This window comes from Corythoichthys intestinalis, chromosome 9 (assembly GCF_030265065.1).
Source record: "Corythoichthys intestinalis isolate RoL2023-P3 chromosome 9, ASM3026506v1, whole genome shotgun sequence".
NCBI classification, from domain to species: Eukaryota; Metazoa; Chordata; class Actinopteri; order Syngnathiformes; family Syngnathidae; genus Corythoichthys; species Corythoichthys intestinalis.
This window is the reverse complement of record NC_080403.1, coordinates 12,471,441-12,488,362: the sequence shown is the minus strand read 5'-3', so window position 1 is coordinate 12,488,362 and position 16,922 is coordinate 12,471,441. Positions and strand designations below refer to the sequence as shown.

Below are 16,922 nucleotides of genomic sequence, written 5' to 3'. Positions count from 1 at the left end.
TACACCCATTTAAAGATCTTGGGTTTTAACTAAGATGCTTTACTGTATTCACTGTATTATATAATTCAATGCGAGCGAGACCGCCAAACATTTAAGTTTGGCGTTGCAAAGGTGACAGCACCCACTTAATATTATCGACCAACATTTTTTCCTCCACTCATTATATGAAATGTTCAGGATTTCAAGTCCGACGTCATTTTTTTCCCCGTGTATGTAAAAAAAATTAAATAAAATTAAGAAATGGGGAATAAAAATGAGTGATGTTCCAATCGTTTATTTTTACACCTGAGTCCGAGTCACCAGATTTTGAGAATCCGTGATTTGAATTTGTTTCTTTTGGCAAAGCCATTTTATTTCTGGATTATGTTGTTACTTTTAAGCTCTTAAAAGTTTTCTTTAAAAAAAACATTTTAAAAAAATATTTTTTTTTAATTAAAAACCCGATTTTTTTCACCCGGTCCTCTGAAAAATGGCCAGAGCGGCCCGATTTCTAAACAAATGCTCAGATCGGGGACATCGCTAATAAAAACATAAATAATTCTATTTAAAGAAATATATATAAAATTTCCTGTGTAAACACATTTATTTAATTGATTTATTATTCTTTTATCTCTAAGGGCTGTTCGGTCCCTGTACGACCGGTGTCAGAGTTTGGGCCGCATTGCCGGCTGTAAGTCGAATTCGTTACCAGTGAGGGTTGGACTCCGCCAAGGCTGCCCTTTGTCATCGATTCTGTTCATAATTTTTATGGACAGAATTTCTAGGCGCAGCCGAAGCGTTGTGGGGGTCCGGTTTGGCTACCTCAGCATTGAATCTCTGCTTGTTGCAGATGATGTGGTGCTGATGGCTTCATCTAGCTGTGACCACCAATTCTCACTGGAGCGTGTTAAGGATCGTGGAAGTGGTGGGGGATCCCAACGCAGACAACAGGGAACGTGAGTGGGGAGATGCCAAGTTTATTGAACACACGATGATTACTCAGACGGAAGGAGGAATTGTTGCAAGTTGAATCCAACGTGCGATGTTTAGCGGGTCAGAAGATAAACTGAGGTATCCGACGAGGGGCGCGCTGATCAGGTCCTGGAAGCGAGACAAAGAGGTCATGAGCCAAGAGTCAAAATCAATGTGTATAATAGGGGTGTGGGATACAACTGACTGAGAAGAAAGACAAGTTGATCTGGCAACATGGTGGTGCGTCCGCTGGGCTTTTAAAGCTGGCTGATTGTAACTGCTCACAGCTGCGGCCATTCCACCCGTCTGACATGTAATTAGGAAGGAGGGGCAGAGGCCCTAACAGAGCGGTTCGCAGCCAAGTGTTAAGCAGTTGGGATGAAGATCAGCACCTCCAAATCCGAGACCATGGTCCTCAGTTGGAAAAGGGTGGAGTGCTCTCTGCGGGTCAAGGATGAGATCCTGCCCCAAGTTCAAGTATCTTGGGGTCTTGTTCACGAGTGAGGGTAGGAGGGAGAGGAAGATCGACAGGCTGATCGGTGCAGCGTCTGCAATAATGCGGACGCTGCACCGGTCTGTAGTGAAGAAGATTTACCAGTCGATCTACGTTCCTACCCTCACCTATGGTCATGAGCTGTGGGTCGTCACCGAAAGAACAAGATCCCCGATACAAGCGGCCGAAATGAGTTTCCTCCGCAGGGTGTCCGGGCTCTCCCTTAGAGATAGTGTGAGAAGCTCGGTCATTCAGGAGGGACTCGGCGTCGAGGCACTACTCCTCCGCATTGAGAGAAGCCAGCTGAGGTGGCTTGGGCATCTTGTTCGGATGCCTCCGAGCAGGGGTCGCGTTAACCCAATATTTTCCGTCGTTGACCGATTTTTTAAAACGGTGACGGAAAAAACTGGAGTCCATCCGTCATTTTGACAGGTTGGAATTCACACCCCAGACCACAGGGTGGTGAGTGAGCACATTAATTAGCTATTGTCTCTCTTGATGCATGACGTCGTTGGCCTTACTCTCAAGGCATGTCAAGGCAACTGAGTGTCCGAAGTTTCTTCAAAAAGCCCCAAAACGACGATGGTGTTGATAAAAGAGGTGAAAAAACAGGGACTGCACAAGCGGGCACGCACTTCAAGTCCATGCGCACCAGGAGGAAGGTGTGAAACTACGTTCAGGCCACAGCAGGTGAACTGTTAATTTCATTGTTCCATATGCTACATATGGTAGGCTATCTACCTACTGGGGCCACAGTCAGCTGTTTTTGTCTCTGCGGAGAAAAAGTTACATATTCATCTGCTTGATGTGTGATGGCACGGTGTGGATTCTCTGTTAAGCTTGTTCGGACAGAATATTAATTTAAAATGAATGAAAACTAAATACTGTTGAATATGTTGAAGCGGTATGCAATCTTAAGTCTTGTTAGCTCAAATTTTCTGTGTCCAGCCGCTGTAGCTCTGCTGCTCTCTGTGTGTGAACTCTCTATTCAAGCTGGAACGCGCGTGGCTCTTAAGTGTCTCTGTCACGTGACTGTGTCGTAGCCGCTAACGTGCTTGGCCAAATGGACACACAAGTACGGAAGGTGAATTATGCCAAACAAAGGGTCACCACAATGTCATTATCATCATTTTAAAAATTTCAGTGACGGGTAAAAATAGATTATGACCGGATTTTTATGACCCTGTCAGTCTAAATGACAGACAATGAAAAAGTCTAGCGCAACCTCTGCCTCCGAGACGCCTCCGTGGCGAGGTGTTCTTGGCATTACCCACCGGCAAGACACCCCGGGAACGACCCAGGGCCTGAGAACGCCTTGGGATCCCGCCGGAGGAGTTGGTTGAAGTGGCTAGGGAGAGGGAAGTCTGGGCTTCCCTGTTAAAGCTGCTGCCGCCGCGACCCAACCCCAACGCAAGCGGAAGATGGACGGACGGACGGACGGACGGACGGGACGGACGGACGGATGGATGGATAAATCTCTGCGATCCTCACAGAGCTTAACTCTGGCTGCTAATAATGGCAATTGACATGCAATCTATTTTAACTGGGAGAGTCAGAAGATCAAATGATTGCTTCCAGCTCCTCCCAGTTGAAATGGGGATTTAACGACTATTGCCGTCAATAGGTAAATAATAATAATGCATTGGATATATAAACAGTGGTATGAAATGGAATTTCTCACATTTCTTCATAAAATCCCCATCAAATGTGATCTGATCTTTGTCAAAATTACACAGATGAAAAAGCCGTGTCTCCTTTACCTAAAACCACCCAAACATTAATAGGTCTTAGTATTTTAATGAGGATAGCATGCAAACAATGACAGAAGGGGGGGAAATAAATAAGTGAACCTTCTGCCTAAGGCAGTGTTTTTCGATCGGTGTGCCGCGGCACACGAGAAATTATCCAATATTGCTTTTTTTTTTTTTTTTTTACATTGTTGGGCGGAGTTACAGTAGGAAGGAAGGAGTAGGTAGAAAGTTCTCGGTCGTGTGCAGATGAGCAAGGTGTTGCTAGTGTTGCGTTCAAAAACTGCTCAGATTTCTAGCCATCAGCCACCTTGCTGTCCATGACAATGTGGAACCCAGCACATCTACTGTACATCATTTGATTACTCGTCAAGTTTCGATATACACGAAAGTGTCCTTTCTATTTTCAGCATATGTAACAACCGTCAATCCTCCCCCTGTGTTTTATTCCAACACATTTTCGAGGACAGCAAGGTGGCTGATGGCTAGAAATCCGAGCAGCTCTAAAACACGACACGAGCCAACAGCTCCATGGTGCCAAGCAAGCTTAACATCATCTCCAAACGAAACACCAGTCGCTTCAAACTATGGACTATTTTGCCATTTTCAGCGAGATGCTCGGCCCCAATGTGGTTAAAGACATTGCTAAAGTCCTCCTGTCTGATAAGTCTGAGCTTTTCAAGCCTAACTACTATAAAAAATAAACAGAGAGACTGAAGGCTGTTGAAGATTCCTGCCAGGATTACGGCTTTGTATTCATCTAAACAGGCTTAAGTTTCACACTGAGTAAGTATAAATACGGGGAATTATTTTATAATTAAATATACTGTACAGAAAGGAATTTTGGAAGATTTTTGGTTTGTGGTGTGCCGCTGGATTTTTTCCAATGTAAAACCGTGTCGTGACTCAGATCAGGTTGAAAAACACTGGCCTAAGGAGACTTAAAGAGCAATTGAAACCAATTTTTACCAAACAATTTAAGTCAGGTCTGTGCCCAGTCACTGATGAGTGGGTTAAAGCTGCCGTTCCCACTATAAAACACACACCTGGTAAGAATTGTCTTGATGAGAAGCATTTTCTGATGTGCATCATGGTTCGGTCAAAAGAGCTGTCTTAAGACCTGCGATCAACAATTGTTTATTTGTATAAAGCTGGGAAAGGATACAAAACCATCTCTAAAAGTCTGGATGTTCATCAGTCGACAGTCAAAGAAGTTGTCTACAAATGGACAGAGTTCGGCACTGTTGCTACTCTCCCAAGGAGTGACCGTCCATCAAAGATGACGCCAAGAGTTCAGCGCAGAATACTCAGAGGTAAAAAAGAACCCTAGAGTTTCTGCTGAAGACTTACAGGAATCACTGTCACAGTCCAATATCATGGGAGGACTCTACGGAGGAAGCCACTGCTGTCTAAAAAAAACCCCATTGTTGCTCGTTTAATATAAATATAAAAAGGCACTCGGACACTCCACAGAAGTTTTTGCAGGAAAACCTGAGGCCATCTGTCAGACAGTTGAAGCTAAAAAGAGGATGGATGCTGCAACAAGACAACAATCAAAACACAGAAGTAAATCAACGTCAGAATGGTTTCAGAAGAACAAAATATACGTTCTCGAGTGGCGAAGTCAAAGTCCAGACTTGAACCCCATTAAAATGCTGCTACATGACCTAAAGACAGCAATTCATGCCAGACATCCCAGGAATCTGATTGAACTACAGCAGTTTTGAAACGAAGAATGGGCCAAGATTAGTCCTAATCAATGTGCCAGACTTATTTGCAGCTGCAGGAAGCGTCTGGTTGAAGTTATTGCTGCCAAAAGGGGGGCCACAAAATATTAAATGTCATGGTTCACTTACTTATTTTTCTCCTTCTGTCATTGTTTGCATACGATCCTCGTTAAAATATGAAAACCTATCAATTTTTGGGTGGTTTTGAGTAAAGCCGACACCATTTTTTGATCTGTGTGATTTTGACAAAGATCAGATCACATTTGATGGTGATTTTATGCAGAAATGCAAGAAATTCCAAAAAGTTCAGATACTTTTTCATACCACTGTAGCTATTTTCAGCACAGTCAAAGACGCTTTACAATGGATTATTATTTTTTCACTCCACACTAGATGGTGGTAACTACTATTGAACAATCGCTCCCAGCCCTTGCAAGTTAAAAACAATTGGACGTCTATTCCGTTAATAGGATTTTTCAATACAAATTTGGCAATTTCCCTATTTTACTAGTTACCACAACACACACTGTGTGACCTGGGCTGGCAATGAGTTAAGCTAAAGATAACTTTTCAATAGATGTCTACTGTCCTGTCCCAAAATGTCAATGTAAACTTGTCATAGTTGAATGATTTTCACATATTGGAGCACTTTGGCAGCAGTGCAGTACAGCACAGAACAGCACATCACTTTGTTCATCTTGTTTGTCATTTGTGACCAGAGCTGTACGTGTATTATTTTTATACATATTGCTACAAAAGACCCATTGTTATCAAGAAGGCTGCATGGTTATTGTGTGGTGAATTCACACATCCGCCTCACTGTTTTGAGATCAAGGGTTCAATCCTAGGCTCCGATCTCCCTGTGTGGATTTTATACATTCTCCCCATCCCTGCATTGTTTTTCAACAGGTACTCCGGTTTCCTCCCTGTTGGAGTTGTGTTTAACGAACTATCTAATTTATGCTACGTCCAGCCTTATGACAGACCCTTGTATGCAAATATGTCTGTGTCGTGACCTAATAAATGGGGGTTGTTTGAGTCTCTGAGCTCAGAGCTTGATTTACCATGCCATTGGTAAGGACTCTCTAAAAGGGCAATTGTTCTCCTGGGTTTTTATATTGTTATGCTAGACATAAATTAACCCCAACACTCCCACATCACAAAAACATGCATGGTTGGCTGATTGAATACTCCAAAACTGTCCATAGGTATGAGTGTGCACGTGAATGCTTGTTTGTCTCATTGTTCCCTGCAATTGACGAGCAACCAACTCAGGGTGTACCCTGCCTATGCACATAGTTAGCTGAGATAGGCTCCAGCACCCTAGTGACCCTCGTGAGGATAAGCAGTACATAAGATGAATGAATGATTGCATTTCAGAACTCATTTAGAAGTCTTCAACACAAAATAAATTGAGTTCAGAACTGAACCGCAACATCTTGTCAAATAGATGTTTACTGTTTGAACCACAGTGGACAGACATGGGAAATGTTTTCTCCAAATATTCAAGAGTTTGTCCAGCCACTGCCTGCACATAGTTGTGTTTTACTGCCTTAAATTATTATTTATTTTCAATAGTTTTTTTAAATGGAAAATTCTATCACTACAATGTTCACAACAGAGCTTTTGGAAAAAATAATTATCTGTGCCCAGTAGAGTGGATAAACTATTCTTTAAAACCTTTGAACTATTGTTGGTTTGACAACCATCCCCATCCAAATTCTGACAACCAACTGTAATTGGGTAAGAGCTAAATTAACTGACAGCTCTAAGCAGCAAGGTAGCTAGAATATGTAAATCAAAACTGTAGCTCTTCCCATACTTTTTAATAGTAAGTTTAGTAACACTTCCATAACTGCAAACAAACCCATAAAAAGAATAGTGAAGAACTTAACATTCTAAAATTGACCTTAATGATTAATTTCCGTTTACCCAAAAGTAATGTGACACTCAAGAGTAATTATAGACCATGTAAAAAAACATAATGTTTTTGCTACAATTCTGTGCATTTTAATACCGATATTACGCAACACTGGCCTCTGGTGGTCAAGTTTTAACAAGTGTGACAACCAAGTCGTTTGACAACTAATCCCATTTGTGTGTCGGACAGATGAACAGACACACAGAATAGAAAGATAGATAGAATACAGATAGTAAAAAACCCTGTTTATTCAATAAAACAACTTAAGAGTTGCAATAAATAAATAAATAAATAAATAAATAAATAAAAAATAAGAACAGAAATAATCAACACCAACATTGGTATTGAATTGCATGTTATAATTAACTAATTATGTTTAAAAGGTTTATGAAGTACAAAGGAACCTATCTGTTCTGTACTTTTATTAAATCAAGAGATGTTAGCCAAAGTATTCACTCCACTTGAATTTAACCCATTTTGTTGATCTTTTTAAGAGTCTCTCCAAATGGACCTGACATTGGCACCCACTGTATTTGACTGCTCATGAGTTTTGAGACATCCCTATGTATGTATGTAACATTGTGTGAATTTAATAACATTGTGTGCAATTAATAATCTTCCATATGATGTAAAAGGTGACCCCTCCCCCACCCCCCATAAAGAAAACCCCAAATTTGCATGGGTGTTATTTAAAAAAATTTTGGGGGGGGGGTCAGGATAAAAACAGACTAGCAATAATTTATGTATTTTATTTTTTCCAGAAGATCACACATAGAATATAAATGGAACTTTTTAAAAAATTTAATCAAGAAACACACCCATCCAATTTTGGGGCCTGTTCTTTTTGGGTTACCCTGTATATATCTATATTTTCCAAAGATAACAAACCCCTGTATAGACAAGTTTCCGAGGTACTTCCGCTTTACTTCCTCATGTCTGCTAGCTACTTCCGTTTTAGAATTTCTCCATCCAAGCAACAGTGGCGCTAGAGCAGTACTTCTCAAATAGTGGGGCGCGCCCCCCTGGGGGGGCGCAGAGCGATGCCGGGGGGGCGCATGTGACCTCGGGGAACATGCTTTTTTTTGTTTTTTTGCCGTACTGGAATAAAGTGTACTTGCACATCCACTCAGTAGGAGGCAGTGGCGCTCTCATTTTCAGAGTGCGCGCAGTATTTTTGAACTAAGGAAGAGCACTCAGCACACACAGAAAACAGATATGAAGAGCAGTGTGCCACCGCCGTTTTCGAAAGCCGTTTTCCGACCGGTCTCACTCACGCAGTGACCCACTGTCTTGTCCGGTTCTCACGTCGCCGTCCGGGAAGTGCCATTTTCGGCTTGGGATCGTCACGACGACCGCCGAGAATGCGCTTTTTATGTACCGTTTGCCTTTTAGCTTTGAGTTTTAATACAGTGGGTGATCAGGAAAGACCACTGTTTACTATGTCTAAAAATAATTATAGCGGACAGCCAGAAGCCAAATCAATTAAAATTAAGACGCCACTTAAAGACATTAGACCCCAATCTCATTGATAAGCCGCTTGATTGTTTTTCAGTGAAAACGTGCCGAATATTGCCAACAATCGTCCTGCTTTGTCAGTGTTATATCAGTAAACCAGTGAGCATTGTTTGCATGCTCATTGCAAAATAACTCCACACCATTGCAAAGGAGGTAAATGCTGTGAGCAGCAAAAATAAAAACTGTCCTGTCCAAGGACGCTCTTTTTTTTCTTTTATTCAGTTTTGTTTTTTCGGTCAAATTTTTTGGTATATTGTCCTCATGAGTGAATGTTTCTAATCAATTTTAATTTGTTATTATTTACTGATTTTATTACATTTTATTTTTCTGTATCAAATGGTCAAAATGTACCTTGAGTGTATTTTTTACAGTTTGGATGTGACTTTTTTTTAAAATTCAGGCAATTTGATGCACGTCAAGTCTTCTCTGTTACAAACAAAACAATGTTAATAAAGTTATACTTTATTATAAGTTGATCTATGTTACTTTTTTTTCTTTATTAGAAAAAAAAAGGACACAATGTTAGGCAGATGCGTATTTATAATAGTCATTTTATTGACAAATGATACTATTTACAGTGGCGGCAGAGAGTTTGGGGGGGCGCGAAACATTTACTTCTTCCTTGGGGGGGGCGTGACAGAGACAGAAAATAATTGAGAAGCACTGAGCTAGAGTAACATTACTCATCGAAATCCCTTAAAGACCAAATGTGAAGTAATTTCCTAAAATGCCAAATAGGGTCACAATTAAAATAATTAAACATTGCCCAACAAATAAAGCATGAAAAAATAATCTATATGTTGTATATATGACAAAATAATCGCGTTTCCGAAGTTTGAGCCTGAAAGGGGACGAACCCGGAAGTGACACGTCACACCGAGAACTGCGATGACAGCGCTCCATACGGCCGCCATACAAAGCCCTTCAAACAATGATTCAAACAGCGATATAAGCGACAGATCGAGCGCAAGTGAGGAGATCCAAGTTTTTGAAGAGTTGGAGGAAGAGGAGGTTGGAATTTTATGTTGGACCGTACATGTATTAGCCAGACGCTAATCAGGATGCAAACAATGTGCCCAGACTACCTGACATGGAATGCAGACAAGACCCATCGAGATTACAAGATTGGTAAGATATCGGCTGTTATTATTTTTATGATTTGAAGCATGTCACGTAAATAAACCACCTACTATTGCCTGGGATAAAAGAAAAGTTTTGACGAATCCCCGATCATGTTGTGGAATGAACAGTAGAAGCTAGCGACGTTAGCTTTTATTTACCTGACATGTTTTAGCAAATACTTCCGCCTTCAGACCCTCTGACAAAGGCGGAAGTGTTCGCTGAAACATGTCAGGTAAATAAACTACCTACTATTGCCTGGGATAAAAGAAAAGCTTTGACGAATTTATAAGTGTAGGCAAAATGAACTCAATACAACTATGGTCAGGGATTGCCACGAGTTTGCTTCTGCTGTTTATTCCACAACACGATCGGGGTTTTGCCTCGAGTTACCTTTCGGCTAGTGTCGCTACCTTCTGCTGTTCATTCCACAACAGTTGGCAGCTCTGCTTTGACAGTCATCAGTCGTCTATCCAAAAATCACACTTACTTTTTTGCAAATCCTTGATCATAAGTAGACCGGTTGAGGAAGCAGGTATCTTCAAAGTGTTTGTAGCAAAGAACACTACTCGATGATGGCGTGAAATTAATTCCGTGCGAACGAAAGATGTCCATTTACGTGCCCTGCTATCCTTTGGCCACTCATTCAACTTTTCTTTAAATTGAAAACAATACATCGCCACACACCGCCGTGGCATCTTACTGAGAAGCAATGCAACAATACTGTTCTATGGCGGACTTCCCTCGCACTTCTAGGTGTGACGTCATTTCCCAAGATTGCCGAAGAAAAGCATTTTCGTTGTAAAGGGCGTTGCTATGGGTTAAACAACGAATCTGGAAGGGTTGCGTTAAAAAAATAACGAAAATATGCTTATAATTGTTTAGCCATTGATATTATTAAAAAATATGGTTGGCCAACCTTACTTCACATTTAGTCTTTAAAAAAGACAATTTGGAAATACTGCATCCATCTGCTATCATCACGACAGGGGAGGACAACCTGGTCATGAAGGCAGATGTGGAACCAAGCTTGTGCAACCACAAAGACTGGGTGTTTTTGTAGCCATGTTGCCGCTGTGTTATGGAAGGTATGTTCTTCCTATCCCTGCATTTTCATGTGTCCGGTGCTCAAAAAATACTGAAGCTAAAATCTTGCGCATTAAACGACTTGTTGCCTTTGATATTGATATTACTATGATGATTGTAATTATAATGAGCTTTAATAATATTTACTACAACTACTGTACTGCTGTGGCTGCTAGCCTGTTGCTAATCAGTAGATGTAGGATGGCAAAATTATGTCAATGCATAAATGCAAGTGTTACAAGTTTTTGGTTCGTTTGTTTACAGGTGGAAAACGATGTTAAGCAAGGGAAGACAAGTTGATGTGCCTCACATCAACACTTACTGTACTTCGATGGACATTATCGAGACCTGTGTGTTATCCGGGGGCGGCCGAGAGGCTGGGACAGATGGTGGCTGGCCTCGCGGTGGACCGTCAGCTCGATCCCGAGATCCAACAACGAGATACGCTATTAGAACTGGAATTACCGAGGAGAGCGGGAAAAAGCCGGTCTGTAGGCCGCCGAGGGTCTGCGTGATGTCGGGTGAAAGTTCAGCGAGACTCTCAAGCCGCTTCGGAGCTCTGCTGTCTGATATCACATTATCGTATGCTAGTTTTCTAGTAATTTTATAAATTGTCATTTATTGACATGTTTTGCACATGCACCAATCGTTTAAAAAAAACAAATAGAATGTTATCCAAATGTTTTATTGCGGTCAGTATCTGCAATAAAAAAAGAATGACATACTATTTTTGTTGATATGTGGATATCTTGTAGTATTTCCTTGTAACAACAAAATCCATGTCAGCCCTTCTGCATTTGGCAAATGTAATATAATTTGTAATTTTACCTCATTTTGGTCACTCAAGTGGCCGGCGTATCAATCTACACCTCACGTCAACACAGGCTGGCATGTTGGTATAATTTTGTCCACGATTGATCAACAAAGTGATCAGAACAAGCATACAATCTTTTAGGTATATTCTTAGGTTTAAATAATATATTTAACATCTTCTCTGCAGCTGGTTTCGATTTGTATGGCGAGGTAAATCCACACTGGTGCATTGTAGCTACTAGCTGGTCGCTGATGAAAACATTCCACTTCCAACCATATATATTGGCACTTCCAGGACAGCGCAGAAAGTCCCGGAGTCTCATCTACGCCGTGCTGAATCCAGTTTTGGAGATTCCTTGGGTTCCTCTGCTTTGATTTCGCAGTTTTAACTTTGTCAACACACTGCTTACTTCAACCACAATTTATGTTGTTCTTTCTAAACCGGAAGTTCGGAGCAGAAATTTTCCAATGGCGCCGTCAATGTTTTACTCAGGAAACTTGTCTATATATCAGAAAAAATATATAATAATTAAAAAATATATATATTTTCTCTCTCTCTATACATGCACTGAAACACACACATATTTTACTGACATTTTTTTTTTTTTTGATTTCTCCAAAACCCATAATGGCATTTTAAAGATTCCTGTCACTTCATACCTGCCATTCCAACCAGACTCGGCATTCTGACAAACTGTCATTTTGGGAAATCTGGTTTGGTTACAAATTTGAATGCTATATGGAGGGTTCTCTACTTACTTCCCACAAGGCACTTTGATGATGTCACAACTTCAGGTCGCTGTCATGGACATGTCATAGTCACCCTCTATGTCATCTTTGCAATAGAGCTTATCAATACAAAATGACTTCATCACTATCATTTTAACAGACCAAAAATGTTATTTTGATGTAATAATTTTCTTCCCGACAACCTCTCTTAAACTACTGGTTGTATCCCGTAAACAATTGCCAACTCAGACATATTATGTCATAAACCTGAAATGTGCTATTCTACACACACTCTTATTTACCTTGACAAATCAACAGAACACGATGTTCAAAAAGGCTAAAAAATGTTGTCATTGGATAAAGTTGAACGAACAGGTTGAATCATGGCATTTTGACAGTCTGCTAAGGATCCAGCCATCCATTTTCTTTAATGCATATCCTCAGAAGCGATGTCTTCTGTTGTAGCGGGGAAGAGACCCGTTAGGAACCACCCAAAACATGAGAGGATAATCCAAAATCTCCATTTTTTAAAAAAGGATTGAAGGATGTCCTGGATAAACGGGCAACAGTTAACTGATGAATTTTTAAGGGAACACGTTAAAGATCTGGAAAATAAAAAGACCATGTTGCTTGAGGAAAAAAGGCGCAACAATGAAGACCTGGCTCTTCTGGAGTCTGAGGCTATCAACGTGGAAACAGAGAAAAATGACTTGGCCAAAACGTTGGGTTGTCTTCAATATGCAAGTTTCATGAGGGAGATGTCAAACCAAGACTTGAGCTCATTCTATCTTGGGCAAAAAGAAGACATTCTCAGTGAGCAGAATCAGATCTTTAATTTTAACATGATTTGGCAAGACTCTCATACTGAGAAGATGCAAAGACGGACAGGAAAGTATGGGATGGCCCTGCTTGAAAGTCGCTGTGTGGAAATGGAAACGCGGAATGACGACACGATGACACAGTTGGCTCATAATCAAAGTCAACTTGCAAAGTTAATGGAGGAAAATAAAGACTTACGGTCTGAACTGGAAAAGGTGATGCCGAATAGCCTTAACAGTCTATCCATTCAGGAGTGGGCTCTTGGATCTCAAAAGGGAAATTTATTTCCAAACAAACCAGTCATAGTTCCTCATTGTAACAACAATCTGGATGAACAATACAAGGTCCTCAAAGATCAGATTGCAGATCTAAAAATACAACTTAAAAACCATAAGGAAAGTGAAGATGTACTGATTAGACAGAATGATTCCCTTACAAATGAGGTGGCTAAGCTTAAAGCACAGAGTTTGAAACCGGACAGTGACAAAAATGGCAAAAAGATACAGGGTGTTGTTCTTCCAGACAATGAGAGCCACCTCAAAGATCAAATTAAGTCCCTCAATGATGAGCTCGTGCAGCTTCAATCTCAAAAAGCATTGCTGGAGAAACAGAATGGTGACTTGCGGGCACAACTTCTATTTCATCAAGAAAAAGCGAAAACTCAGGTTCAGTCGGATAGTTTGGAGACGAACAGCTCCCAAGGAAATGCGACTAACAGTAAAGAGAAACAGAGGGAGAATGAGGATTTGAAGACAAAAATTAAAGTACTTGAAGAGAACAACAACCAACAATGTGATGAAATAAAGTCCCTCACTGACAAGTTAACTGTGCTTCAGCCCCAGAGTGTACATATGGAAAAACAGAATTGCGACTTAAGGGAAAAAGTTAAACGTCTTCAAGAAAACAAGAGCTGTCTCGATGATGACATTAGATCCTTGAATGACGCCTTAGCTCGAGCTCAATCTCAAAGCGCAAAGATGGAAACGCAGAATTTTGAAGTGAAGGGACAAGTTAAAGCCCTTCAAGAAAATAAGAACCAACTTCAGGATGAAGTGAAATCTCTTAATGATCAGGTGGCTTTGCTTCAGTCTCAGAGGACAAAGATGGAGATTCAGAATAATGAATTGAGGGCACAAATTAAAGCACTTCAAGAGAATGAGGATATTTTGATCAAGCAGAATGAGACGCTCAACGATGAGGTGACTCGTCTTGAAAGAAGCAACGTGAGAATGGATAAAAAGAATGACAACTTGCGGACGCGACTAAAGGCTCTCAAAGAAAATGAGAATATCTTAAATGAGAAGACAGAATCCCTCATGGCTGATTTGTCCCATTTTGAGGTCCAGCGAGAAAATGATCAAACTAAGATTTATAGTCTTCGTACAGAACTGCAGACACTTCGGTGTCAGTTACAAGATCAAGATGAACTATTGAGAAGGATAAACCATGCTGAATCTCTCATGGAGAAGGCGTGGGAGGAGAAGGAAAGACTGAGCAACAAACTGATTGAGCTTGAAGAAGATGGCAACTTTGTCAAAAAGCAAAATGATGATGCCCGAGTCGAGTTGGAGAAGAATAAATCTCTTCAAGAACAACAGAGTGAGCAAATTGCTCAACTGAAGGAAGCATTAAAAGAGCATAAACTCCAACTTGAGGATTGCCATTTTTTAATCTATAGTAAAGATGATGAATTGGAAAAGCAAAACAAAAAAATTGTTTATCAAAATGAAAACACGGAGGAGCTTGAGTGTCTGGTCAACAGTTTCAAACAGAAAATACATGAACTTCAATGCCAGTTGGAACTCAAGCAGATGGACGAAATTTTAACCGCGAATAAAATCTGCAGAAGCCTGGAGGAGACGGCACCTGCGCGTGACCCATTTCGTGAAAACCAAGTTGGATTAAGGAAAGAGATGAAGGATGTGAATATGCAGGTATCAGATCTCCATCAAAACGATCGCTTCATGGAGTCAAATAGCCTCATGAAGCACAACTTGACTTTGTGTGAATCCCCGAGTCTGAAGATGGAAACAGAAAATGATGAATTGAGGACAAAGGTTAAAGATCTTCAAGAAAATGAAGCAAGATTGATTGAACTGAACAGGTGCCTCAGTGAAAAAGTCGCTCATCTCGAATCTTGGAAAACAAGGAATAGAGATTTGGGGGTCACGGCTGAAGATCTCCGAGAACATGAGGACTTGATGCCTGGGCAGAGCCATCTCCACGACGATACTTTGAGTTTGAAGCTGAAGACGGAGAATGGAGATTTAAGGGTGCAAGTTCAAGATCTTAAAGACAATGAGAAACTTATAAAGCAAAGGACAGAGACCCTCAAGGATGAAAGGGACAAGTATAAAACAGAGAATAACCACTTGAAGACATACACGGAGACACTTGAGTCTCAACTGTGTGATCAAACTGAATTTAGGAGAAGGGCGGATCTTGCTGAATCCCAGACGAAGAAATACGTGGCAGAGAACGATAAACTCAGGAATAAATTGCTGGAGCTTGAAGAAAAGGACAACTCTTACAAAAAGCAGCACGGTGCTGTCCAAGAGGAGATGGAAGCACACAAATCCGTCAGGGAGCAACAATCCCAACAGATTGCAAAACTAAATGCAGCATTAAAATATAATGAACACCAGATTAAGGAGGCCAGAGGTCTCCTGAGTAGTAAAGAGGTTGAGTTGGAAAAGCTAAATGTGGTCACCGAAGATATGAAGACTTTAATTACAAATTTAAAACAAAGAAATGGCCATCTTCAAGGGCTACTAGACCACAGTCAAAGTGCAATTAAGGACACATGTCTTCTTGACACATCAGATGAAGTTGAGCCCCTGGAGGAGCATTTGAGTTCTGCATCTAGCAGACATGACAGACTTTACAATCAATGGAGTTTTAAAGCGCTTATTAGGAATCCTAATCTATGTTTCATTGCAGGACTCTTGGTAGGTTTGCTCCTACTTGGACCTTTGCTTTTCTTTCCTGATGATTTCGCTGACTTTGTAGATCTATACATACGTCGCGGCTGTTAAGTTTTTGTATTTCCATTGTTGCTTGTGTTTGGAAATTGTTATTTGGGTCATATTTGACCTATTTTATAAATGTTAAGGGTCACTGTTTTTTAGTTTCATGAGATGATTTTTTAGCTTTTTTACATGGTAGGCTCTTGTCAATATCCCCCTCCCCCACAAATCTGACAAGTTATTTTTATATTTGTCATAAAATTCTTAGTTAACAAAATATTTTACCATGTCTTTTTTCTTTAACCAGGTGTCTTTAAATCATCCTGTTTCCCTGAATATTTTTACATGGGAGACTAATAATGTTGGTACAGAAAAAACACAGCATAGATGTGTATTTTCTCTCACCACTGAACGGTTATTCATCGAGGAATAACGTATGCACAGTTTACATGGGCATTTTGCATCCACACTGCTATATATATTTTTTTATTACCTTTCCTATTTGTCATTAGTCACTGGACAATCAAAATTGTTATTCTGTAATACAGTGGTATGCAAAAGTTTGGGAACCCCTGATCATTTTAAAGATTTTCCCTTGTAAATCACCTATTGTTTGGAAAAAAAATTTCAGTTAAATATATTATTTAGCAGATTAACATAGTAATATTTGAGAAGTGAAATTAAGTGTATAGGATAAAACAGAAAGTGCGTAAAAATATTTAAACAGAAATAAGATGTGCATAAATCTGGGCACCATTGTGTTTTTATTGACTTTATTGATTAGAAAATCTTTGATACAAATTTTTGGAACTCAAAATTTGTTTGATAAGCTGACTGACGACCTACATACACAGATAATGCCAATCATGAGAAAGTCCAGTGTTGTTAATCTTACTGAAAAAAAGTAATTAATTATAGTTACAAATTACTTCTCCCAAAAAGTAATTGCGTTAGTAACTCAATTACCTGAATGTAAGAGTAATTAGTTACTTGGCAAAGTAATTGGTGATAATTACTTTTTTTTTTCCCTCAAAA

At 40.1% G+C, this 16,922-nt stretch overlaps 1 protein-coding gene across 1 annotated transcript; it reads left to right on the top strand.

The window, feature by feature from the left end:
• Positions 1 to 12,647: 12,647 nt before the first annotated feature.
• Positions 12,648 to 15,956, top strand: LOC130921552 (putative leucine-rich repeat-containing protein DDB_G0290503). Its single transcript, XM_057845586.1, has 3 exons — positions 12,648 to 13,401; positions 13,516 to 13,586; positions 13,743 to 15,956. The coding sequence occupies exons 1-3, from the start codon at positions 12,648 to 12,650 to the stop codon at positions 15,954 to 15,956; spliced, it is 3,039 nt and encodes a 1,012-aa protein (XP_057701569.1).
• The last annotated feature ends 966 nt before the right edge of the window (positions 15,957 to 16,922 follow it).